The 27964-nt window shown below is 37.8% G+C and overlaps 1 protein-coding gene across 1 annotated transcript in view; it reads right to left on the bottom strand.

Annotated features, from left to right (window-relative positions):
* CNTN3 (contactin 3) overlaps positions 1-27964 on the bottom strand; it is a 162935-nt gene that overhangs the window by 28011 nt on the left and 106960 nt on the right. The window contains exons 3-8 of the mRNA XM_075714605.1: positions 27073-27168; positions 13236-13439; positions 12820-12922; positions 11626-11810; positions 3448-3584; positions 1045-1174 (exon numbers count right to left, since the gene is read on the bottom strand). Coding sequence (XP_075570720.1) covers positions 1045-1174; positions 3448-3584; positions 11626-11810; positions 12820-12922; positions 13236-13439; positions 27073-27168 — 855 coding nt within the window. The remainder of the gene's footprint in view (positions 1-1044; positions 1175-3447; positions 3585-11625; positions 11811-12819; positions 12923-13235; positions 13440-27072; positions 27169-27964) is intronic.

Below are 27964 nucleotides of genomic sequence, written 5' to 3' on the forward strand. Positions count from 1 at the left end.
AATGAAGCATGCACAGCAGATCACACCGGCTTCATCTGAGCTAAATTTCACTGAACCCAACGAGTGTTAAGCACATGCCTAACTTTACGCTTTGCTGAATGTCAGCCTACATGACTTGTCTAAGTCCAGGGAGGGCAGTCAACACCAGCAGTCTCATTAAAACTCAAGGAACTGGTAGGCTTCTAGTTTCGTGCGAGAATGCATGTCAGATCTGGTATGTTAGATGGCGCAGAATTACAGCGCAGCTCATTCTGAATGGGTATAGTTTGCATTAACTAACAGTTAAGAAGGCACATGGCTTCTACTTATACTAACAGTGAATTTCAAAAGGAAATGCAGTATTTCAAGAGACCAAGGCTGAAGGAGGAATCTGCTGACTGACTGCAATCTTAACGAGAGAAAGGAAATAACTCACAACCCCAAAACACACTGCTCTTACAGGCTTACTTTTGAAATCAGTCTACGTTGGAGGTAGAAATCACACAAGAATATGAGTGCATAAGGCAGTCACGAGTTCAGTGTTTCCCTCAAACAAACACTTGTCACCATTTTAGACTCAAGCACACCCCGTCTGAACGACTGAATGACAATCCCTTGTCCCCTTGATCAAGAAAGGCTGCACACAAGAGCGGCCTATTGCTTTTAAATGCCACGGCTCCCCTGGGAGCACCGGAGCCACGGTGCAGAAGGTGAGTGCAGCTGACTGATGTGCTGAGCCAGTGCTGCCTCCAGACCACGTGAGCTAAGGTTTTAATCTTCAGGCTTGTGTCCAAGCCCCCATCTCTGCTTTTCCCCTAATTAATAATTTAGCTGTGTTCTCTTTTAAAGCAATGAATGATTGGACTGCAAATCCTCTGGAAGCAGATGAGTCAACTCCTCGGCACTGCAGATAAAGATATTAGGTTGACAAAAATGTTTATTTCAGTGATAGCATCTGAGTGAGTTAAATTTGAGATCACGACGAGGTGGAATAAGAGGCAGGTGGAGAGGGTGTGTGGAGAGGGAGAATGAGGTTTGTGTTTTAGTAAAAACGGAAAATCTTACCTACAACCCTGAGCTCTGCACTCGAATAGATGACACCATGTTTATTTTCAGCTATGCATTGGTATCTGCCAGAATCTGTCAGATTTAGATTTGATATTGTGAGTGCACCATTTTCAATTTGGATCCTTCCCTGAATATTAAGAAAAATATCTTTATTGATGATACATTTCCTGTGAAAAATTTAAAATAATTAAGAAATATAAATAGGACAGCATAAATACAATAAATGGGGTAAATGTAACAGCGTAATCATGAGAACAGTTCTAAAATAAGTGACATGACTGCATCATGGTATGGCAACAGTGATCAAATACAGAGACTTGGCAACACAGTGTATGAAATCAATTCTTCAAACTTGCCCAGTTTCACAGAGGCTTTGCAATCTCAAATACCCTCATATTTCCCCAGAAATACGTGCAAAATCATACTAGGCTCCTCACCACAGACCAGAGTATCCAAACTATACAGATGGCACTGGCATTTCGTACTATTTAGAGATTTCACACATGCCATTTGCTAATGAGCTCTCTGTAATACTATGCAGAAAAAATTCCAACAGTCATTAAACGGAAGACATATTTAAGTGCCTTAGAGCCAACAAAGCTACTGAAGTACAGGGATCTTCTTGCTTATTCTTGGAAAGCTATACAAATTATAATAAGAAGTGACTAATGTGAGGATGGGGAGTGGCAGGAACTGGTGAGAAAAGGAACCAGTGAGAAAGACAAAACCAAAGGGGCTTCTTCTCTGGGGAAAACCAGAGAAACAAGAACAGACAGAAGAACAAACCATTTGCTCAAAAACATTTTCTGATTTTTTTTTTTTTTTTTTGATTCGGACCCGGCTTACCAGGCTTAATACAGTGGTAGTCACTCTCTGCCTTTTCTTAAGGGCACGTACTTACAGCTGGCCCTACTGCAGGGTGACTCCGGCTGTCCATGGGCAGCCAGGACAGCTCAGCTCAGCTCAGCTCCTTCCTTGACAGGTCCTCTCCTAGTTTATTGCAAGGCACTCAGCCAGTTAGGCAAAGGACAAAACAATGCCAAAGAGGAACAAGCCTGAGTCTCCATGTCTTGATCCTCTCTCTAGCACCCCAAGCTGCTCCTCTTACTCTTCCTTACAAAGAACTTGTTCATGGAGAAGGGGAGCTAAGCGGAACAACCCCAGCAGATTTTTGCGGAGGAGACCCAGGATGACGAAGAAATATTGCAGTCAAGGAGCTGAAGACAACTGATCACTATACACAGAGAACTCCTCTTCTGGTGTCTCCTCAGCGCCAGCTTTCAGAGTTAGTCCTATAGTTTACATTCCATAAATATTTCCAGAGTCATGCTTATGCCCTGTCGCCATGCCAAAAGGCTGGACACCAATACTCAAAAGTGGAGAAATGGGGAGACTGAATGAGAGAAGATATTTTTGTACTTACCAGGGTAAAAAAGCACATTACCTCAGTGACTTTGTGTGATACGGTAACAATGCTCTTAAATCACTGAGATGAGATTTTGTACTCCCTTATTTAACCTGTCCACAAAACACTACCATTCCTTTTAGTGAGCATATGACTATAACACTCTGAATGGTAAGAAACGTTTTTCAGTGCTTAGACCATTTTTCACAGCCATCCACTGAATTCACTTGATCAGCCACTCTTTCTTCTTCAACTGCGAGTGCCAGTGTTGAGCACAACACATTGGCCAAGGGCAAAGGGCCTTCCTGCGATGGGCTAGTGCCCATAGTTTATATTCCTGATAACCTGAACTAGACAGTTTTCTCAGTGAAGCAGTGAGATTTAAAATCAATATGGGTATCAGATACTTTTCTGCATTTCTGATCTGGGAGACCAAGTATCTCACCTTCTAAGTACAACCTCTTTTCCCTGTCACCGAATGCATTACTTTTCATTAATTTAACTTAGCAATTGTATTAAAGCAAATACCTATGGTACACTGCTGTTAGTATTTCATTCTTTGCATTGAGTAACGGTGACCCCATGAATTTTTAGGATTTTTGCCTTTTTTCGTCAAGAAGTTTGAATATGTGTTCTTATTACCTTTAATGAAATGCCAATAGCAAGCATAACAAAATCATTTAAGTTCTCTATCCCGCATTTATGGTTCTTAATGTATAACTTTAATCAAACTTCCTTCTCCAGTCTTTCTTACATAATTATTTCTATGGTTCTACCATTCCTTTTACATCTGCTTTTAGCTGGGATTTTTTTGTACAACATAATTTGTCTTTGTGTTTCTGGTATTGCAGCTTTTGAAGTTTCCATCTGGATGCTCTTGACAAACATACATAAACCAGTATCAAATATTTCTCTTGACTAATGGACTTTTGCGAATTCTCATATGAAGTATTGTTAATTTTACATAGCATCATGTTTTCAAAACAGAATGTTACCTCTATTGACAGTTGTTCTCCATTCTTCAGCCACCTATACGATGGTTTGGGCTTCCCACTTGCTCTGCAATCCCAGTACAAGGTGTCCTCTACAGCAACTTCAGTATCTTTTATCGTCTGGATCCAGTGAGGTTTTGCTGCACATGAAATACACATCAACAACAAAGACCCTAACAAGTTATTGTTCTATATGAGAATCAAAGGGTTAATTTGCACAGCACTCATCAGTCTTCTGCGTAGACTGGTTTGTACCAACAAAGGTTCTCCCTGGTTCTGCTTCAAGTCACCCAATGAAACAAATTACTCGCTGCTCCTTTTATACATTTCTATTACAAGCAGTAAACCAAAAGAAAACTGAGATTACAGATGACTACAGCTGAACTAGTGAAACCAATATTAAAATCGCTAAGGATTAAACAACAGAACTTTGAAATTGAGGTAAATGTAAGATAAAGAAATTAGTGGTGATACCAGAATTAAATAATTGATGTAGCTAAATCATTAAATGAATACTGAAGAGAATCCTTTAAGTCCTAAAAAAAAAATGTAATGGCATGTCAGCCTTAATTCTAAATACCATTTAAATTGTTTTCTAATGCTACTCAGTACTTAACTGGATGAATATGCAGATGCATGAGACTGTCTTTGAAAGCATTAGTCTTAGCACAGCATTTGGGTGATGCAAACCAGAATATGGCCTTAAGAAAGCCCATAAAGATCACTAATTTTTAAACAAAGTTTTGATGTATTAATACCATACATCCTTCAGAACTACCTAAAATACAATTAAAACTGTAAAGGTAGAGTTTAAAACATCTGTTACAGCTTTCATACAGTTTAAAAAAAAAAAGCTCACTTGGCAAATAAACATCACGGCATGAAAGACAACAGTAGTTTATTCCTTTAGTGCTATTTCACACAACAGCACAACACTGTTTTACAGCTAATTTGTGTGAATTTTCTTTGGATGTATTCAATTTACTAGAAAGTTTATAATCTCAGTATATGCTATTTCTCCAAGAAAAGATAAATTCTAGACATTGCATATGGAGAAAACAGATCAAAAGTAGGCTGAAACGTGGTTGCAAATATATAGCTAAGGGCAAAAGAATTTTCCAGAGTCAATTTGATTACCTTAAAGATTTTCCTAAATTGGTAATTTAGGAAAATCTCGTAACACTCTCATATTGAAACAACTAGAAAAAAAGAAGTCCCTGGTGATACAGGAAAATATTATTATTTAATAGATGAATTTTGGAAGCACAGAAGGTCAGATTAATTCCTGTTGAACTTCCTACTACAATGGAGCTGCACCAGCAATTAATTCAGATGAGGGAAATTAATGACTCGCCTACGGTCACAAGGGAAGTCTGGAGCACAGCTTAGAGCTGAACCTGTTCCATCGCCACAGGCACAAGACCAGCAGACCAATGTTTGGATGAGGGCTGGTATTCATTTCATTTAGAAAGATTCATTCTTTTGCAGCATACAAATTTTCTATCATATATTCTGCAATACAGCGATAAGATCTCAACACGATCGTGTAAGTACCATACTTTTATGATAACAAGGATTAATACTATTTATGATTTATGTATACATACTTAGGATTAACTTCTCACAGAAGAACCTACTAAAATGCATTCATTGAGATATTAGGAGGTTTTGGAATCCAACCAGTATTTGCTGACAGTGAAACTTCTGTCATTTCTTTTGTTTTACATGTCCCTTATACCCCATGCCTTTCACTGATTTGAGGATGATATATTTTTTACACTCCCTTTATTAAGGTCAGCTCTAAAAGACAGGACAACTTGATCTTGGTGTCACACAAATGTACTATCTTACTGATATTAATTTTGGTTAAATCTTAAAAGTTAATGTCACAACACTAGAGTTCAAGAAAGGGCCACTGCTTTATCTCACATTGTCATTTGGCATATTTGCCCCACATGTGTCAAGGGGATGAAAGCTCAGGACTCCATGTTGGCATGCTTCCTGCACTTTGCATACCTAAATATTTATGCAACAAGCAACAGTGCCTGAATTATTGATGGATCCATACATGTGCAATATTTCACATCTGCTGTGTATCTCCACTTCAAAGTAGGTTAAACATAAGTCTATTTTCAAGTTCAAGATCTTGGATTCAATTCCATTAGTAAGAAAAACATTGTCTACACCATAAATCTTCATTTTAGGACAGAACAATCTTCATGTCAGGCATTCTCCATAGGACGGTTTCCCAGGTCTCCACAGTAGATATGATAAACTGGGTCGTTTTGGAAAGCGTGGGAGCAAGACAACCACTCAAAACAGAAAGGAACAGAACAGAGCTTCCTAAGCCACAATGTGAGAAATTTATGGTGCTTGTTCATTCGCAAGAGAGTGTTGACGTAGACTTTAGTGATTTTCTTGAGGAAGGCTCTTTTTCTCTTCAAATTACTGATGAAGGAATTCAGCAGAAAGAAAAATACCCTTTCAATATGCTACATCTCACAGTCTTTAAAAAAGGCTGTAAAAGTATTAGAAACTCTTTGAAAAAGAACAATTCAACTAACCAGTTCAAAATTGAAAAGGCAGCTAAACAGGGGCAATTCCAGCTGGGAGTGTTCCACTGAATGCTCTGAATCTTGGCCAAGGTAAAGATGTCCACATTGCAGCAGCTGAGAAAAGCGCAGACAGAAGGTCATGTATCAGCTGATCTACACACCCTTCCAAAAGATAAGTATGCCTTTTCAAGTCCCAGCACTGCCCTTTTTATTGAGCTCTGCCTGACTGCACTAAATGATTCTGGATATACAGCTTTGTTCTTCTTGAGGTATAGTCACTGTTAGGCAAATGTTACCTGCTTAGAACATCTGGTTCCACCACCACTGCCACATCTGTGCTCCTGAAGGAAGACTAATGACTTGGTAACAAAGCCTCATTCTCTCATGGAGCTACTGCATTGGCTTGGTGTATAGCTTAATGGCTTAGGTCTTCCTGAGGAGACACCACTCCTTCTTCCTTAAGCAAGAAACAGGCAAGCAGGCAACATATTTTCACTGAGATGAAACAAAGATGATGTCCTGTAAGTTGAGAGGTTGGAAGTTAATTTTAATGGAGTTTGCAGTACAGGGTTTGAGACTGTGACAGGAATCTGTATTGTGTGGTAATATTAAGAATTCTTAGGAACTTGCTGTGCAATCTTCATGAAAGATTCATATAAAGTTCCCTTAGGATGAAATACTTGTAGGTAACTGATTTTTCTAAAGAAGGCTAGCAGTCAGCCTCATGGTCAGTCACTTGGAAAAGCACCAGACTCTATTTTCAGTTGTTTTTGCCTAAAATACTCCTTGCAATACTCATGGTCCCATAGGCAAGAAGTGACACACATGTGTAACTTCGTAAAATTTATCCCAGTGAGAAGACTCGGTCATCTTTTTTTTGGTGGCTACGATCACCCTTTTCTTCCAGCTAATTAGTCCAGGCAGGTGTTCCTGAAGAAAACAACTGTCACTTCATTACACTCTAGGGCATCCCTGTAGGCAATAAGGAAAGCAAGAACCATTTTTTTTTTTATTTTTAAGAAACCCTTTGTGACTACTGTTCCGGGGTTTGATGCGAATGAAGACCAACTGCAATGAGCGAATGCAACAAAGCTCTTGGAAGCAATGGTTGACGAAGCTGATGCTTTTCAGAAGCTGTGCTGAGATCTAATTTGTAAATCATTTGTGGGGTACCATGCATGATGCACGTCAACAGGAATTTTTATATCTGATTTTCTTCAGAGTAGGAGACTCCAATAAAAATCTCCTCCTAATGCTGTGAGCCATAGGAATAGCATGAAGGAAAGGCAGAGCTTCAGGCCCATGACTTTTGCCTAGACACTGTGCTCTCCCAGAGAGTACTGAGGTCTGCCTTGCCTCTGCTTGGAGGCAGAAGACTACGGGAAGCTTTTCCGTAACAGCCCTAATTGGGGCTCGCATGTAAGATGCAGTCTGCTTATACATGTATCTTTACTTTGAAATTTACAGTCTGAAAGCTAGGCTGGAAATCTCCTTTGAAAATACCTTTGGATAGCTCAGCTCAGCAGTTGGGCAATAAATCAGAGTCAAAAGGAACTTTCCATAGTTCAAGAGAAAGCAGCTATGAAGCATACTGGGGAAAAAAACAACCAGAAAATGTAACCTTCATTTTTCTAGGTAGTATATCCGAAAGTCAGGCTACGACACTCATACTGATGCCTACAGCAGTAATGAACCTTATTTTATCTCAAAACTCCAAGTAACTTTAAGCATGAATAACTTTTTTCTGATAAAACAACTGGGCCTAGAGAAGCATCTAACACGTCCCTGAAGATGTCCATTACTTGACTTCCATCCTAAAATAAAAACCTCCTCAAGCAACAGGTAATTGCTACATCATTGGGGAAAGTTTTAGTATGTAAAAAAGATGAACAATTTGTCTCTGTAGCAAGGGAATTAAATTATTCTACAGCATCGACAATTAAAATGTAGGCCGATCAAACTCAGCAACTCCTTGATATTATTTAGTTATTTATACTTTTGTAGTGAATGTTTTGAAGACATCTCCATGAACAAGATAAAATCAGGCTATCAGACAAAAGCTTTACACAGCGAGGCTCTTCCACACACATGAATAATGTAGTTTCAGTATAATTTTGGTGGTACATCATTACCAAAATAATTAACAAAGTAGACAAGTATTTTTTTATATATTAAAAAACTATGTAGAGTTTATGAATTGCTGGGGGGTTTGCCTTTCCTATCACAGACCACAACTGCAGAGCAGAATTTTTTTTCCCTGTTGAACATTTTACCTTGGTACTGTCAAGCATGAGTTCCATTAAATCAGCATGTGCTAATTAAGAATGTATTTTCTTAAATTATACTTTAAATTAATTGCTTTACGTATCTCTACCATGTTACATGTTTAATTGCATCTTAAAATACAAAAATGTAATTGTTTCATCTCTTCTCATTTTTCCATGCCATGAAACGTCTCCATGGATTCTTTCTTCTTCTATTATCTCTTTATGGAAAGGGCTAATAGCAATGACAAATGAATACCCTAATAAAGTGAAAGCAAATTTTTTATATATTCATGTTTTATATTAAATCAAAGTCAGATAATCTCGTCCTATTTTTAGCACTTTCTGAACTCCCCTGAGGAGAAAACTAGCATTAAACAAGTGTCGGAACTGCACAAAGGACAAAAAAACTGAACATTTGATGTTGGGCTTTTCTTGATAAAATCCCTCATGTGAAAAAAAGGAAGATCAATGGTCTGTTAGTAATGTTATGAAAGAACCCAAAATATCTGTTTTAGAGTATCTATTTTAATTATCGATTTCAACTATGGGTTGAGACATTATTTAAAACCCACAATGAAATTAGAAAAAGCAGACTCATTATATTTTTCATAAAGAGAGCTGCAGATGTGCACAGAATTTCTAAACCAAATTTATAAGCACTCTTAAAATGACTATGGATACAATTAAAGTTGAGCCTATGTTCAAGTGCTTTGTGGTTTCAAGACTATAATTCATTATTGGAAGAAGAGGCAGGATAGCACAGAAAACACAACTTTTTTTTTTTTTTTTTAAATCAAACCATTTATGCACTGAAAAACCCAACTTTCAGAATTCAAATTTTACAGTTTCAGCTCATAAAACAGATCAGGAGAATAAGAGTGTTTCGCTTCATAGCAGAACAATGGAGTATTTCAAGCTTTTGTTTAGGACAAGCTGGAAGTTTCATTTACACAGAATCTTTAAAATCTGCAAAGAAAGGAAAACCTTCTATTTTTCAGTGAAATGGAAAACTTTTGTCTATATTTTTTTTTCCTGAAGAGATTTATTTTTCACATTATTTCACTAAGACAACTTGGAAAATGTTAACTCCAATTTTTCTTATACTCTTTCTTGGGTAAGCCAGAACCATGCTTTGTCCTTCTGAGGAGAGAAAAAGAAACATTTTCACTGTTGAAATAAAAAGGAATTTGTCCATTTGTAATGCACATATTTTTCTATATATGATTAGCAGACACGTCTTGCACTTCTACCAATAAAATGTTTTAACAGGAGCCAACATCCACTAACATTACCACATAGATTTGATTCATCCTTGCCAGCATTGGTACTTCCTGGCAGATGGATGTTTTTTATTCTAAGTCTTCAGTATATTGCATTAATTTCCCCCAAATCCTCATCTGCTTTTAGAACAACTTCCTTAAATATTGATCTCTTACTGGAAGACTGAGTGGCATATGGTTAGATTTCTTTACCGGATAGATTTCTGAGCTTTGGTATCAGACGCAGTGACAAGCCATCAGAAGATATTATCTTCAGTTATAGAACATTGTTAATCTACAAACAGAATTAAAATGCTTAAAATTATCAAAAAGTGTTAAAAAGATCCTATCCTGAACACAGACTTGTTGGCATTGTATTTGCAACAACAAAGCAAGTAACAAAATAAGAAAGATTACTTAAATCTGCTTAATTCTGCGGAATGGGTTTCATTAAGCAGAACAAATGAAATGAAACAGTTGGAGTGCCATTAATGCCATTACAGGTCTCATTATTCTTTTTAGGATAAACATCCATATTAGGAATGAATCTAATACGGGAAGACATTTATATTGGAATATGAACTCTATCTGAGGGTTCAAATCCCCTTCCGGATTTGTAATGAAAATGTTGACACTGATTTACTTGTCGCAAAACTGCAACTTGGTTGCTTTTATTGATTAGCAACATCCTTTATTTCAGCTCTGTGTTGTTTAATGAGCAAAACAAAACTTGGAAAGCAGGTCAAGTATCTCAAGATTGCCCACTGTCGTAATTAGAAGGACTAATGAACAAATCTACTCTATTTTGTATGTAGTTTACACTGACGTGTCTTACAATTGCCCCGATTTAAAACTGGAGTAGCAATACTGAGCCAAACTGATGTACAAACCACAACTTGTTTGAAACTTTCAAGTAGCAAATAAAAATCACTTTATACAATCAAATGCATAGTGCCAAGTTTGGAATGACAGATGACACTGGCAGATCTTTTGCCCTATGTTATGCCTAGGATTTCTCAAAAAGTCGTAATTATAACTAGAATATGGAAAATTCAGGTTGCTCAAAGTCCCCCGTCCAACCTAACCTTGAACACTTCCAATGATGGGGCAATGATTCAGTGTAACTATTGATTTGGAAGTTGAAAGGGCAAGAGGTCTCTTTCCCTTCCTCCTTATAAAATCTGTTGTGCCTTGAATTAAAATCTTCATTAACTAAAATCTACACTGCAGCACTCTGTGTGTTCTAATCAACAGAAGCTTTCCATACAGGAGTAGTAAACGGAAAGAACATTTGCTCAAAGTTGCACAGTAGCTATGCTCTATGCTTTTTTATACAACTTTAAAAAAAAATCTTTGCTCAGATATTCCTATGTGAATATTTGGAATGCTATTGCAAAGCACAGTCTGAAACACTCTTTAAATTGCCATTTGCCTAAAGAAAATTATATTTGCTGAGATATAGCTTTAACAAAAATTGTCAATTACCACTTTGTTGCACATCGCTCTAGCTTTAAAACACCACCAATGTGCTTTGCTGATATTCATTTCACTCTATAGCCTCAAATGCACAAGAGACTCTGTCTGTTTCCAGCTATTAAATTTCATATTATTTCATTTCCTATGCTGGATTATATTCTCTCATTTATTTACTCATTTTAAAATAAAATTGGCTGTTTTGAAAGCAAAGGATTGACAATATCCATCAGTAATCTTTTCCTAAAGCAAGATAAAATTTTTATTTCCTGTAAATGTGAGGCCTAAATGATCCCCCAAATAAATCCAATTGACTGAAAATCTAAGGTTTCACCAATGGACCAGCAAGAAGTGTTTAAAGAAAAGTCTTTCCATAATAGAAAAATAAGCACAAGCACTTTCTACACTACTCTTAGCACCCCTTTTGAGCCTGGATGTTTATTACAAGTGTTATGCAAAAACCTGGTACAGAAGTTCTCGTCCTCTGCGAGTAGTTCAGATGCCACTGATTTTCAAGCACAAATGCTTGATGGTATTGTGGAAGCTATAAACCCAAAAGTACCCTAGAGCTGTTTATATTTCATGTGGAAAGAAGGGCGGGAGAGAAGGAGAAAGAAAGTTTCCTACCATAGTAAGTGAGACGTCCTCTTGCAATGTTTTTTCCTCTTGAGTTTTCAGTAATACATTCATATAGTCCTGCATCCTCCTGCTGGAAATTAGGTATTTCAATCATGCCATTGGATTTCCTCAGCTTTATTTTACTTGGAAATGGCAGACCATCAGTTCTTCTCCAGTTAATCTGAGGCACGGGGCTAAAAAGATAATAATGGCATTTTAAACAGCTTTGTTTGAAGTACTTGGTTGTCAAAATTAGAAACTTAAACTAATATACGATCAAACTCAGAAGTGACTAACAGCTTGTGTTAAAAGTCGTATTCATACCGTGTATGACAGATGGTCAGACACTATGGCAACTGATTTGCGTGTAATCGTTCTGTTTCATATGCTATAATTTGCAGTACCAACTTTTTCTTTAATATCTGTGAGAATGTCCAACGATTCTAAAATTTCTTGTAAATCAGCCCTGGCCTCCCCTGAAGACAGGTGAGATTTACCAGTGTCTTCCATGGAAGGAGAATCAAGGCAAGTCTTTTAAAATTCCCATCCTACACCAGCCATTCATTCCCCGATTTTAAAACTTTCACTCACCTAGCTGGGAAACCAAAGCAACAGCATTAAGTTATCAATCTGGCACTTAAAATTATGAACACCTGACAAAGCTGTCTGCAAATAAACCGCAAAGTGGTAGGTAAATACATTTACAGAAACATAAATGTATTCTCAGATCATTTGTGAAAGAGAAAAGCTATCAATTGTGTGTGAAATATCATTCAGAAGAGGAATGCATTTTAATCTTTATTTCCGTTATAAACGAAGAACAATATTATGAAAGCATCAAGTACATTTAACAGTAAAATCCAGACAAAATTTTCACAGACTTCAACAACATTTACTTCTACACAGCAAAAGCAGAGCTAGGTCAAAGGATATAGGCAAAACTCCACTGATCTTATTCAGGATAATTTGAAATGAAATGTAAATTCCTGCGTTGCCAACATATACATTTCAATTCTAAACAAATTCAAAAACCAGGACAGTACTCCAAGACTTTTTGCCTTCTTACTCCAAGGCAATAATTGTGATGATCAAAACAGGGTCTTTAGAAAACACCGCCAAATCGAGTGCTTGAACTCCACGTATCTTGTGCAGATGAACCCTAATGTGCTTCAACTTTCAGTATGGGTGAAGTCAAAAACTTACTTTCCCAGTGCAAAGCATTCTAGCTTTACAGTCGAGCCTTTAGCTGCAGGAAGCGTCTCAGGAAACTGAACTTCTATTTTGGGTTCATATTCTCCCATCACACCTATGTGAGACAATTGAAAAAGGTAATTTTTAATTATTAAAGCCTTTTTTCTCTCTTTAGCATCACATCACATTAAATTCAAAATCAAGTTTATTTCTCTCACACTCCATTTGGAAAGAGAAGCATAGGGACCTGCCAGTGAAATCACTGTCAGACTTAGGAGAGGAAGAACAACATGCAACACAAAATAGTTTATCTTCTTGTAAAGCAACTGATATCCTGAAAACGCATGAAAGGTTATACCATAAGAGGCAAAAACATTCACTGACGACTAGATGTGTTATTTATTTATGGTGTAGAAGGGAAGTCATACCATCCGTGCGCAGCACTAGAGGAGTTGGCGAGCCAAGAACTTGGCTGTTGGTCACAGTGCTGGTTACAACGCAGGTGTAATTTCCTACATCCGACGGCTCGACTTTGGCTATGTAGAGGTGACCGGTCTCTTGAGACACAAATCGCCGACTGTCCTCTTGTACAAACGATGGATATTCATTGAAGATCCAAGCAAATGACAATTCTAGTTCATAATAAAAAAGAAGTAAAGACGTTTGGTAGGGTTTTTCACATTTTCTTCCTCAAAGATCAGTTTATTACTGTATTTTACAGTATTGTACTATATACAATACTGTATTATGTAACAAACAGGGCCAGAGACCTAATGACTGAGAAAAATAAATTTTAAAAAGTACCAGAAAAGAGCAAAACCAAAAAAAGGCAAACCAAACCACTTTTTCACCAAAGCCATATCTCCTCCAGCAGAAGAAAAAGGTGAAAGGAATTCAAAGTGTTTTACACAAGGATAATTTTTTTAATCTACTTTTTTTTTTTTTTAAAAAAAAAAAGACCCAATATGCACAGAAATAGGAGCAGACAGCAAAAATGAGACCGAACTTTGCTAAAATGGAAACATTATTCGTTCAGTAGCTGCTTAACAACTCGGCTAGATCCTGAGCAGACAGAAACAGCACAGGAGTATGCAGGTGAAAGGAATAACAAAAGAAGCATAAATTCCCAGTAGGGCTCACCACACAGCAAAACTATTTTTTTCATACAAAAATCCATAAAAATTCCATTAAATGGCAAGGTAGCCCTCACCTGCCATTCATTATGGCCATTTGAAAGGAAAACCACACTTCAAAAGACAAACTAAGAGATTTGGCAAGAGCTGCGTTAGAATTTGTTTTTTTCTGAACACCACTCTGAGCTGTGTGTGTCCAATTTTAATTGGCAAAAGCCCCTTCCTGTGTGAGGCCATGCGCTTGTCTCATTCATATCCTACAGAATCAAAGGAAATTAATTTTTAATGGTTTTCCAGGCAAGAAATAATTTTTCACCCAAGTCCCGCTCAGCTGAAAGTTTATAAAAAGACTACAGCTCCTGCAAGTGCTAATTAGAGACGATTATAGCTTGATTGACCTGCCTTCATGTTAGAATATCTTGTAGCATTCACACTGCCCCTACAAAATGGAGATCATCCCTTTTTGCACAGGTTTAATTTGAAAGTGCATAAATTTGGATGCAGTCATGAAATGGAGAGTACGCATTTTCATAACCCTCTCAGCTGAGTATGAATACGCACCCAGGAAACCGCTAAGCCAACAGGACAATTTAACACAAGGTAAGATTGTGCAGATGAAAAAACATTCAATAAATGAAATTATTAAAATATTTATGGACTGGCTAATGCAAAAAGGGCATCAAATGAAATGGCTTATCATAATTCCATTTAATTGTCTTCTATCAATATTTAAACTCCTTCCATTAACATAATTTTGCAGGAGCAGTGTGTATGAACAATTAACAGTCTCAGGACTTTTCTCAAGAGTTAAACTTTTGCCATATTTGGAAATACTTATTGTTGAAAACAGCCATCTACCCTTCTGGACTTGCCACATGTCTCCTCAGGTGCAACAATGGCTTTCACTAAAAGTTCCTTCCTACATAACATGAGAGGTGTAATTAATTTATGGTAAGGCCAACAAGGATTTGCCAAGAAGAGATAGGGTAGTTAGTGCAGTAGGAAGTACCCTATGATCTAGCTCGACTTCAGTAAGACTTTTGAGATGTGCCACAAGAGTCTCATACACAAGCCAAAGAATATTCATACAGTCAACAAAAAAAATATTCTGTACAGCTATTCTCCCATCTTACAACACAAATACCAAGACATAGGTGTCAATGGTTTGCTGTTGAACTGAGAGCGCTTGTTGAGTAAGCACTGCGGAGCAGGGAGGTGGCACCTATGCACTGTTCTGGCTGCAGTCTGGCACTATTCAGTATCTACCAGCCACTTTAAATAGAAAAAAATAAAATTTAAAAAAAAAAAAATTAAAAAAGGAAAAAAAGAAAGCGTACACGCGAAGAGTTTGAAGGGGACTACGACCTCTTTGAGAACAAAGAGTGTACAGTCTTGCTACATGGGAAAGACCAGAAAATAAAGTATAATTCCATTTCTACAGAGGAGCTGGATGAAGAGAGTGATCACAAGGCTGAGGGAGAGGCTGTAGACCAAATTAGGTATCAATTCAGGAACCATAAGAGGGAAAAAAAAAATTTACATTTTCAGCTCTACATCAAACTCAGACATCCACAAGACACAACTGTGGGAAGCCGGGCTTTATTGGTTCTGGTATTTATTGAGCTACTTGTTTTCCTTAGCTCAAAATATTATTTTATTCTTAAAAAAAAAAAAAGAAAAAAGAAAGAAAGAAGAAAAACAACAAAGACATTATTCAAAACATTCAGAGGGATGGACAGATCTGGATACGCAGCAGGAAAATAAGCAGCTTGATTTGGTTCCTATTATATTGGGCTAAGTCAAGAGTAAACTCATTGAAATCAGTCATTATGATTATGAAAGCCACGCAAAGTGTATTCCAGTTTAATTGGATCCTTCAACAGCCTATGAATAAGCACTCCTAGAAACCTAATTTCCCATTCAACATATATTTTCATTGACTCTCTTAAAAAAGGAGCAGGGTGTTTCTTTACCAGTGCCCCACAGCCAATGTTTCATTTCATATTTATTGCACTTTGCAAAATTTTATTCTTATTTTCCAAAAAAATTCATATTAAACAACTTGTTCTGTGATTTATTATGTTTACACCATTTGCCTGTTGCTGATCCTAGGGCACCTCAAGGGACATAATCTCACTCCCTTTCTGTCAATTACAAGTTTTCAGTTGATTTTCTGTTATAAATGGAAATAATATGTCCCTCCTGGGCTTCCTCGGAGATCTAAGCCTTTGCTTTCCACTGCATTTTTTCCTTATTTGGTGACCATACATGGATAAGATATTGGAAATTACAGTTATTACTCAATTTTTATTTGTTTACTACGTCTTGGTTGGCTGCTTCTCTTTATTTTGCATTATTTGGTTATTATTTACTGTGCAGTCTACAAGCCACAACACACTCAGCATGCTCACACTGTCCTGGGTGCTTTATGCTCCTAAGTGTTCAATTAAAAAGTGCCTGTCATGTTTAAATCTAAATTTTTACACAACTCAACAATTAAATCCACATGGCCTTTGAGGTCTACCGTGGACATTTCCTACCATCTATGAGCCTTAAAAAACCCATATTGTCACTTCCTATGTAAGGAAAAAATCAATGTTGCTGAAGGAACATAATGGGGTAAGCCCCACGCATTTAGTAGTTTTAAACTGGGTTCAAAGTTAGGCCTTAAGCTCAGGTACATGCTTTTGAAAAGATTGTTTTTAATTATATTACACATTTCCTCTATGGGAGGCTGCAACACATCAGTGGGAGACCACTGAATGGAACCAGGGCAATTTTATTTATTGTAAACAGAATTTAAGAGACAACAGTAGTTGTGGAAATCCAAAACTATAAATGAATTCAGGAAGTCGGCAAAGCAAAAGCTTGTGGGGTGGGGAAGCACATAGACCTATGACCAAAAGGAGGAGGAGATTTCATAAAGTTTATTTTATCCACTAAATGCACAAATTCTGAAGGTCATCTCTTGCTCCTTTTGTTCTGGACCATCACTCCTATACACCTGCTTAATATGTATCCGCTAGCCCCATAATTCACACCGAAATGAGATTTTTAAAATAGCCAAAAGTAAATGATGTGAACAATATTGTTCTGAAATAGATTTAAACTTATGCACAAAACCAACTGCGTTGCAATTAGTGAAGCAGATGTTTCCATAAATAATCCTGAAAAGAAATGAAAATACTTGATTTTGAGTGCATCAAGCTAACTGAACAATAGTTAGAGGTGTTATGTTTTATTTTTTTAAAGAAAAGAAGTTTCATGTCAACCACTGATACACAAATCTCTATTATTTCAGACACTTCTCCAATTCAGATTTTACAATATTCTGCAATAGAGATACAATGGGAAGCTGAAATATCCTGGTATTTTCTGTCTTCAACTGGCACTCTGTCTAACCCGCAGGATGGTATATGGCTTTTAAAAAATTGTTTGCAAGAAAGTAATCAGACAAAATTTAGCAATGACAGAAACTGCAATTAGAGACACGGAAATTTGTTACAACCAGCTATTTTGAATTATCTACCTTAGAGTTATGAGTAAAAGTAATGAAAAAGTAACACTGATTTTGAGAGGATAATGACGGATTCCATAATTAAGGAAGAAACCAATTAGTTCATCTTTTGGCCCCGTTTCAGCTCAAACTGCGAAGAAACGACAGAAAAACGAGAACAAGCATCACTCAGGAAGGAGTAAGCTGTCACGGCACAGACCCGAAGCAACCGCGTAGTTGCGCGGGGCACTCACACACAGCAACGCCAGCTTGTGAACGCCGCTGAGGACGGCTCCGTACGGCTGTCTGCATGGGAACCCCTGGGAAAGGGCAAATTATTTAAAAGGAGGAAATTAATCTGCGTGAGGTAGACTGCATTAAACTCCCAGAGGATGCTCTTAACCTAGACGTAAACCATCCTTAGTTCACTGCAGCTTAATCCTTAGAGGATTACACTGCTATGGGTTTAGGTCACTGTACTTGTGGATGCGAGTGCCCCCGGGGGCTGCAGCGCATTTTATCTTACACGCGCTACCTTCAGACTTCTTATTCGCTACTTCACTCTTCTTACTTGGGCAAACCCTAGCTACAGGGAGCACAGCTCTTATGAAGAGCAGCTGAGGGAGCTGGGGTTGTTTAGTCTGGAGAAGAGGAGGCTGAGGGGAGACCTGATCGCTCTCCACAACTCCCTGAAAGGAGGGGGCAGGGAGGGGGGGTGTTGGTCTCTTCTCCCAAGTAGGACGAGAGGAAATGGGCTCAAGCTGCATCAGGGGAGGTTTAGATTGGATATTAGGAAAAATTTCTTCACGGGAAGAGTGGTCAAGCATTGGAACAGGCTGCAGAGAGCCAGTGGAGTCACCATCCCTGGAGGTGTTCAAAAAATCGGTAGATGTGGCACTTTGGGACATGGTTTAGTGGGCATGGTGGTGTTGGGTTGACGGTTGGACTGATGATCTTAGAGGTCCTTTCCAACCTTAATGATTCCTAGTTTTTACTTTCATTAAAAATAACCCAGCCACCAAGCCAGGAAACATGAAATTGCTACTCTGCCCTTAACTGGTTTAGTGGTGGACTTGGTAGTGTTAGGTTAATGGTTGGACTCAATGATCTTAAAGGTCTTTTCCAACTTAAACGATTCTATGATTCTACTTTATTCCGCCTCGAGTAGTCTGTCCTTCCTTCAGCAAGCCAGCACAACCAGCTGCAAGACTACTCTTGGTGCCTGGACTTTAGCCAAAAAAAAAAACCCAAACAAAAAAAAAAACCCAAACCCAAAACCCCAGTAATACATTAACTCTGCCATAAAACGAATCACAATTTTCTCATTTTTTTTGGCAAACATTAAAGGTTATTATACAAATAAAAATCTTATACACTGGAGGCGTAAGACAAGGTGTTATATACTCCAATAGGGGATCCCCTAACATATATATAAACTGGATATTATGTCTTTAGGTGCCACTGTCAAAAATTGTATCGTTTTGACAATGAAAAAACTCTAGAATCTTATTGGAAATAAATTGTACATTATTTTCAGGGTTTTAGGGTGTATTCTTGAGCACATTAAATGCTCAGAAACTGAAGAACTGTCCCCAGTATGTTCATCTGGGAAAAACACAGCAAAACTCAGACTGTGTATTTCCGAGGGGGATCCCGAATTGTTTGCATGCAAGTAGTTCTACCACTAATAATGCAAAAATCTTCAGTTGTTTACAAACGCTGCAGTCACACTTCAGAATACGGTCTATCTATAAACTGTAGGTTGGTAGTTTGCTTTTTGTTGATGTTTTCTATATAAAAATGATGACAATTACAAAACAAGCCTCTGTAATAGGGCTTGAATTGTGGCCACCGGGAGTAAGGTCAGACAATCAATGAGTATCTGGTTAAAATAGTTGTAACATTTTCCCAACATGGGGAAAAAAAGTTTGGAGATTTACAAATGCTTCTGAAATTCCCTCCGAACTCTTTAAAATAACTCTCTTCTTTTGGCTGGAGATATTTTCTTTGTACAAAATGTAAACTGCACGATGGAATCTGAGTCTAGCTACAAAAAATGAAGAATGTATCCTGAGAAATTCATACTATTCCAGAGTATAATGGAAACACTCTGATTTGAAACTAATGTATACCATTAATTGTTTTGGCATAAAAGGTGAATTATTTTGTAGATAAAATATAAAAGATCAATTTTCAGCATGCTGTGCAGGTAATTAGGCATGCAACTTCTGTGTATGGAATAACCCAAAACAATGAGAGCAGTGCGAGAGACCTATGTAACATCTTGCAATTTCAATCTACACATTTAATGAGAATATTGAAATGTTTTAGCTGAAATTGCAAGGTTCCTACTTCAGGCTAACACCTAATTTTCATTTTTAAATGGAATATGGTAAGAGTCCACTCGTTTTCTGATTTTGAAATGAGCTAGTGTGACGTAAAAAAAGATGCAATTACTTAAACACAGCTGCAGCATACATTGTATTTTTCTCTACTGGCCCCCCCACCTACACCACAACCATGGACCAGCCAAGCTGTAATTACACACATTAGTCCATTACCTTTGCACGGCTGCCACAGGTGGCAAAGCTCCGGTGATGTAAAATAGCCCACGGAAGGTCTGTTTGTCTCTAGACTCGACAATTTGTAGAGTTTTTCTAAGTCTTTCAAAGCAGCGTCAAAAGCAAAGCACACCATTGTAATGAAAATGTAAACATTTCTACGCTCATCCTTGGGAAACACAGATGTTCAAGACTGGCAGCGTTATTTCTTTATTAATACCACAGAAAAACTCATGTTAAGTACATTTCCAAGCAGCACATCCACTGGAAAAGCAGCTCGGCAATATGGCCTTGCCTGCTGTCTGTCTTTCCCCCCCTCTCCTGTCACACACGAGGTTTGACCATTAGCTAGCGTTAAGTTTCAAACCAAATGTGACCTTGTAATGTAAAAGTGCTCCTTAACTGGCAGGTTAAATGTCCCTTGGTGCTCCGAAGGAAATCCAGACGCTAATGGGAAAGTCTAACAAAATGCTTTTCTACATTTGGGTTCCAGTGCTGAATAAAAACCCAATTTCGTTTCCCCTGTAGCTGTGCAGGATGATGGATTAGTTTCTCTTTATCACATTTCTGAACTAATTGTTTCAGACTAGCTGTGTCATTCAAACCGTACGGGCTCCGATCAAGTTGTTCGTACTCTGGAAGTATGCAGAAAAGTAAGAAACTGCTTTAGGAAGCAATATTTAAATACATACCCATTAGCCATACCCATTTCAAGTGACAAATCGTTCTTTTAATCACCTCCCTAGAACTTTACATTTAATTGCTCAGAGCATTTCTAACAACACTGTTGTGCTTTTTCAATAGTTGAAAGTATTTTAAATTGCTTCCTGCCTATAATAATTTTGAGGATAAAAAGATTATAGTTTAGCTTATTGCTCAACTAAACCACATCTGATTTCTTCTGAATGTTAAAATATTAGTGATATAAACTAACAGAAACTAATGGAAATACCCCAAGTGTAAATTTTCAAAGTAATGTACTAATGTTTATAGGTGGAAGCAGTAATTAGTGACACATTTCATTTGGTAGTCTTGCACTCACTTAGGAGAAGGTACCCTGTAAACCCCTGGGAAAAACAAAAATTACTTTCAGTACTCTTGTTAACAGTGTAACGATCAGCTACGACTGTGTGCTGGGACTGCAGCCATCTCCCTCCTGCCTCTTCCTAATCAATTATCCTGTTTCTAAAGAAAAACTCAAAATATTTTAGTAGAGAAGAAAATAAAGAGCTGGAGGAGAAAACCCCCACAGTAACAATTTAGGGATAAAAATAATCTGGGTAGAGGGCCAAACCCAGTTGTTTTCTCCTCTTTTTCCCCAGGCATACCTGAGATACCTGGGACTAGGTAAGTGAAAAGGCTCAACCTGAACATTTTTCTTGCAATTTGGTTCTTCTTAGTCTACTTCTCCCTCTTTCTTTCCATCTCCCCTTCTTCCAACAAATACTCCACCACAGAGAGGAACAGTCTCCCATCAAAACACTCTTATCCCATATTGCTGCCTCTTTCAGTTTATTCAGGTTCAGGAAAGAGGGCTAATGAGACCAGGTATCAACAATAAAGTGCACATCCATCTTTCAAGGTCTTCTGGAGTGCCCACGTACATTTTGCTGATGAAACTTATGCAGTATTAGTCCCACCAAAGCCTCCTCTACTCTTTGCTCTCTCCCACAACAGCCCACATTATATATGCTACTACTATATGTACTAAAATCTTAGCGAATCTTTAGTGGAAACCAAATGTGCTGCAGCCAGCAGGAGCTGGTCCAGTCTTACGCAAAATTCCTCCTTGGGCTTGGGGTGAAATTGTACCCCTCGCTGCACAGACTATAGCTTCTGACATGCTCCCTCCCTGCGCTTATGAAACAAATAATCTGGCTTTAAAATACTGAGATTTAAAAACATTGTTTTGTCTTCTGATTTGTATACTTGGGAATGCTACTTTAAAAAATATAAATATATATATACATGAAGGATTGAAGGCTAGAATCTTTCTTTAAACACAAAATGATAAAAGGCTGCAATATTCCCATAATCATTTTGCAATGGGTATTCAAGATGTAGTGCAAAATTTACGAGAGCTAATACTACCGAGCATGGATGTTTCCAGGCTTTATGCTCTACTGACTACCTGGCTATGAAGCTATCCTTCACAATCTAGATATAGCTCTCAAAGTAAGACTTACAAAAGGGACAGAAGACCAAATAGCTAATAAATAAAATAGAAATACTAATATATTCATATGCTCAGTATCATTGATGTGCATAATGAAACACGGAGTTAACAAAGAGTTCTGCAGGAATCTGGAGTGATACCTTGCTTCCCCAGTTTGCCCTTTCCCAAACTGGAACCATGCATCTTTTGCTGCAAGGCAAGTTGTACACCTCCACACTAGCTTAAAAACAAGTAAAGTAGCTGCAGATGTTGCACAAATACATAAATAAGAATATATTAATTTTAGTCTGGCTTACTTCAGCCTGGAACAACAAGTTTGTCAGAAGAAAAGCGCCTTAGAAAGACTGCACTCAATAAAGTGCAGAACATGGAAAGCGTCTCTGTAGCATTGGTTTGTTACTAGTGGTGAAAATAATGTTCTGACAGATAGAAATCATTGTAAAATCCAGCTGTGAACATGTATTATTGTCCCTCATATGGACAAATACAAGTGTCTCTCGGGTACCATTTGATTTCAAACTGTCAGCTGAAATTTGTGCAGATGATGATGATGACACCAGCAGGACTATTGCAAAATATATTTTTAAATAAAAATACCATTTCTCTTTGGCAGATTGAGAACAGCTCGAGAACACTACGCAACCATTTTTAAGGCCATTGCTTTTACAATATTCAACATACTATTCTCCTTAGAATGAATTTTTGTGCAAAAAACTCATAATGTGCCTACTGCAAGTGTGATTTATTGTTCATGCCCAGATGGATGTCATCCACAATCTGCAACAAGAGCAAAAAGTAGAGGTGCAAAACCAGGGTGCTTTCCACCTCCTGAAAACACACTGATGGGCAGCAGAAAAGAAAACATATTCTGGAGTTCTATCAGTTTGGTTTTGCTTTGTTTTAAGGGTACAAAATGTTTCCAAAGCCAAATAAGTAAAATCAATTCAATTCACAGTTCCCTGAAAAATAGCATGTTGATATTCAAGAGTTGCGGAAAAGAAATAATCAAAGCATCAAAATATTTCTGGCATTTGAGATACTTTCCATGCCATGCTATTCATGAAGCACAGCCTTGCTGGAACTTGCAGGTCTCCAAATAGCAATACAAGACACATGAGCAAAAATTTGCAAGTCTAAATACTAATTTGCAACAGACGTAACATTATTCACTGAAGTATTTGTCGTATCAAGCAGCGAGCAATAAAATTGGGATCTATTTTTCCATGATCTAATATCATTTCAAGCCAGCATGTCACAACTTCAAAATAATAAGCTATAATCTAAATTGATCCCTATCCTTCAAATACGGTCTCATTTATCAATTAAGTCTACATTTATTAGGGCATGAAAGTAAGAGGGAGGACATCCTCTTGCTGCTTTATATATGTAGAAATATCCTTGCCGTATTGCATGAAATACGAACACGTTATCACATGAGGCTAATCAGGAATATAAGACAAGTAGAACTTCCTCGCAATTTCCAAGCAACAGCTTGTCGGCTCCACAACGTTCTTGCCGTTTACTTGTGGGTTATGGTCGTATTCCACTTAGTAACAAGATCTACCAACATAAAACTAACGCCTAGTTTTTCCACCCAAGCCTGAATTCCTTGAAAAGTTTGAATAACCATCAAGCAAATCTTCACTTCTGCCATTAAAAATCATCTTTTTCTCGGTGTGCAAAGCAGCCCTGAAACTACCAGAGACAACAGAAAAGGACTATGTCTCATTGCTTTCTCCTGTCCTGAAGGACAGGATATACCTCATAAATTAGGAACATTTCCTGGAATCCAAAATCAATGTCAGATTAGTAAAACTGACTGTACTAAACAAATATAAATCACAATATCTAGCAAATAGAAACAGTATCTTAAGACAAGCTACAGGATAATCAAGATATGCATACAGTAGTAACAGTAGGTAAAACCCTAAAGGAGCTTGTAGATTTGCTTTACTCAGGGCTTTGTCACTCCTTAGATACCGATTTTTGGAACAAAATCAATAGCAGAGAAAAATAATTTTTAGCTCTCCATATGCCTAGCCTTTTCCATTCTTGGCAGAAAGGAAAAAAACTAGCATTGCACGAACGTTTTTTAACCGGCTGCATGTTAAGTGTGTCCACTATTAAGTTTTGTATGTTGATACGTTTTGTTACATTGACAGTCCTTTAAAACCATCAAAGACATTAACAGCAACACGGTAAAAAGTCAAAACAGCTGTAGAGAGTTCAGTAGAACTTAATGGTTATAACAACTGAAAAAGCTAGCAGGAGATGCACATCAATCAATTTCAGATGTCATTTTATCTTTCGAGTACGTGGGGGAGATGATTTACTGGCTCGCTATAACAGAATTAAAATTATACACAGAAGTATGGTCATGCAGAACACTGACAGATGATCATCTTAATTATCCAAAAATCACTGCTCAATTATAATACAACTTACATTATCTAACATAAAAACCAGTTGAATTAGTAAAATATCTGGGGGAAAGTCTTCACACACAAAGCTAGTCATTCATTGAATCTCCTGTTCAGTAAATCCCAAACAAGACTGCTAAAAAAGGGAATGCCAAAAAGGGAAAATGCACTAACTCTAAAAAAAAATAAAAAAATAAAAAAAATGGAGTGGTTTGCGATACAGCTCATGTTTAATGACAGAAATATAAAACTGATCTGTGCACCCTCAACTGGAAATAGCGAGCATCATCTTCCTCCCCCCGTACACCAACAGCCATCACAGAAGCAAAGCTAAAATACAAGCTCAGCATATGAGCCAATGTGCATGAAGCTAAATGGGAGTTTCATTGTTAGTTTAAATGGTAGATGTCCATACCCTGATGGAACTGGAACTGCAAACTTCAAAAGGACAAAAGTACCATTAACTGCATGAATAAATTGCTCCCCATTGAAAGGGGATATTCATATTACTTATGTAAATATCTGTGGCTAAGATAAGCAAAGAAAAAAATATGCCAAATTGTAGAAGGGAAGCAATTTCCTTTTTCCATACTATGAACTGGCATTTCTTTTGGGATAAACATTGGTTTCTATTGTAACTGGAATGCTGTATATAGAGGAATAATCACAATTTAATCAAGTCTTTTCTTGAAGGCCCCTCACAGAGAATGTAAGCACTAAGTGCAAATCCCCATCAAGCTAGCAAGAACTTAGAACTTGCACGACATGGCAGAACACAAAAGAACAATATTTCAGGGGCTAAAGGGGAAGAGAAAACAAGGTATTTGAGAAGGCTTTTAGAATTAGTGTTGTCTGGAGTTATTAGATAGCTCAGTGCAACAAATACAGAATCAAAGGCGGGGGTGGGGGGCAACAGATCACCGATCTGGAAAGGGCTGCACAGCCCTCGGAGCCCTCAGGCCAGGTCAGCTGCTCCTAAACCATCCCTGCTATTTCTAAGAAACTACTTCTGCTTATACATGGATATTTTGTCTAAGACTTACTGACCTGCATCCTACTGAGCCAGATCTAGAGGCACATACATGCTTGATGTCACCATGCTATAGGTTTATTTTAGTGAAGAAAGAAAAGGAAGGATTTTTTCCACCTTGCTCTATGTCTCCTAAAAACTTCAATGGTTAATCCTCCAACTCTCAGACAAATCCAAGGATTTTAAATAATTCTGGTACCAAATCTCAATTCCATTTGATAATTCAGGGAGCCCTCAGCTCTCTCTTTTTTGCATAAATAACACAATTAGTGTGGGGGGTGTCAATCATATCCCATCTGCTGACTGCAAAAGAAATTCTCACCTCTTCCACGTGTTGATTTGAACCACCGTTCTTAGCAATATGAACATGTTTTGTACTACCTCCTGTTTAACACCTCAAACTTAAACATTGCAGACTCAGTGCAGAGCTGCAGTCCGTTTGGCAACCACCTCTGGCTGTATACCCATGCACAGGATGCAAGTGTAAGAATAGCTGGGGTAATTCAGACTTTGGACTGCATATTGAAGCAAAATTTAATCATTCTAATTCTTATAGATAGCTGGGTGGATGACCTATTTTCTCAGCAGCTGAAGAGACAAAGCTGTTGTAAGGCTATAAAGATGATTTAAGAGTACGCATCAGTTTAGAGAGAGAAAAATTCTGCAAGCTCAGACAGTTGTAAAATTGCCACTTTATAGCTGTGTCTGCTTGGACTCTGCCAAATTTAAGAGGCCACAATACCTATATTATTGTATTCAAAGTTTAGCTTATATTACCTTGTCTTTGCAATCAAATCTGATGTTTAACGTCATGGCCCTTTAATAATGAGACTCCTTATCAATTAAAAACAAATAAAACCAGTTACTTTCAAATATTCCTTGAGGCTCAACAGCAATCAGTCAAAGACTACAGATGCAGAATAAACGATAAAATGTCCTCGCAACTTTTGGCCCACCAAGAATCCACATATCCAGGTTTCTTGCCCCCCTCGAGATAGCAGCACGTTAAATTATGCCAGCATCATAACATTACACTATCAAATGCCTTGATTGCAAGAAAACAGGCAGATACTAGCATAATTAAAGACAACAATCTACTCTTCGCAATTGTCTAGTCATAGAGAAAACCAGATTCATCGCAGCTCAGCAATTGTGAAATTGGGCAGAATTTAACTCCAGAAGGTAATTAATTAATGGAAATACCATAAAAAGCAGACATGTTAAGTGCACAGAAATCACTTGGTGCTAGAAAGGCATTTCAAGATAAAAGTAAATCCTCTAAGTATTTCCCTCCCCATCTTTTTGGTTTTGTTTTCTCTATTTACTGCAGAAACAAGGTTTCATTCTTGCCCCCTCTGAAAGATCTCTCTCTTCTGCCTTTCCAGGGAAATATTCCACTTTACAGTCAATCAGCTCCGGTTTAGGCACGAAGCCTGGAAGGTCCCTTACCTCCCGCCCGGGGGGGTGGTCCGCAGAGCAGCACGACTCCCTGCCCCTCTCGAACTGACACCGCGCTTCTCATTTTCGTCCTGGAGTTTTCAAGATCTGTTTTTGAAAGAAAAGTGAGCCAGATATTAGGAAAAAGAAAAGACTAAATATACAGGAGTTTCGAGTGCTCAAATCCTGGTATCACATCTCTCAGTATGCAACCAAGTTCAGCGATTTCAGTGGGTCAGTTGCAAAAGAAATGGCTGCTCAACACGAGGGAGGATGACAGAATTAGGACTGAAGCAGACTAATTTACAAGAACATAATTAAACAGATCCTATGGCTAATTTTGTTCTTATACTAGGCTTATGCTACCCTAATTTTGATAACCAAAAAGGAGTCATAAGCATAACTTAAAAATAGGTTCTTAAGCCACTGTTTCTTCTGAAATGAAGGCTCTGATGAAAATAGCATCAAGATCCTACTGAGCTCCTCTAACCAACCGTAAAATAACGCTAATAACACAGCTATTCAGAAAACGGATATATATCTTTTCAAACAGAAAAGAAACCGCGTGACCATCTCCCTGCAGCAGAATCCCTTCCAACATCGCTAAGCTCTGGCGAAGGCAAGCACTTTGCACCTCGGCGTGTTGACCAAGTGCTCTACCCTGCCTGGCTTCGGGTCTTCTGTGATCATTCTAAGCTGTGTAAGAGGGGAAACAAATGCTACCCAGGTATACATAAATGCAAAATTGCAGAGCAGCAGTATTTTATCATAATTTTATATTAACTTTTCCTCTAACTGGTAACTCAAGATCCAAGAAAGTATGGCCTCATAGCCTTGAATTAAGCTAGATATAATGTTCAATATAAACTAAGATTGTGGTTCTACACTAAGAAAGATTTCTCCA

The sequence above is a fragment of the Pelecanus crispus genome, chromosome 7, assembly GCF_030463565.1.
Source record: "Pelecanus crispus isolate bPelCri1 chromosome 7, bPelCri1.pri, whole genome shotgun sequence".
Taxonomy (NCBI): Eukaryota; Metazoa; Chordata; class Aves; order Pelecaniformes; family Pelecanidae; genus Pelecanus; species Pelecanus crispus.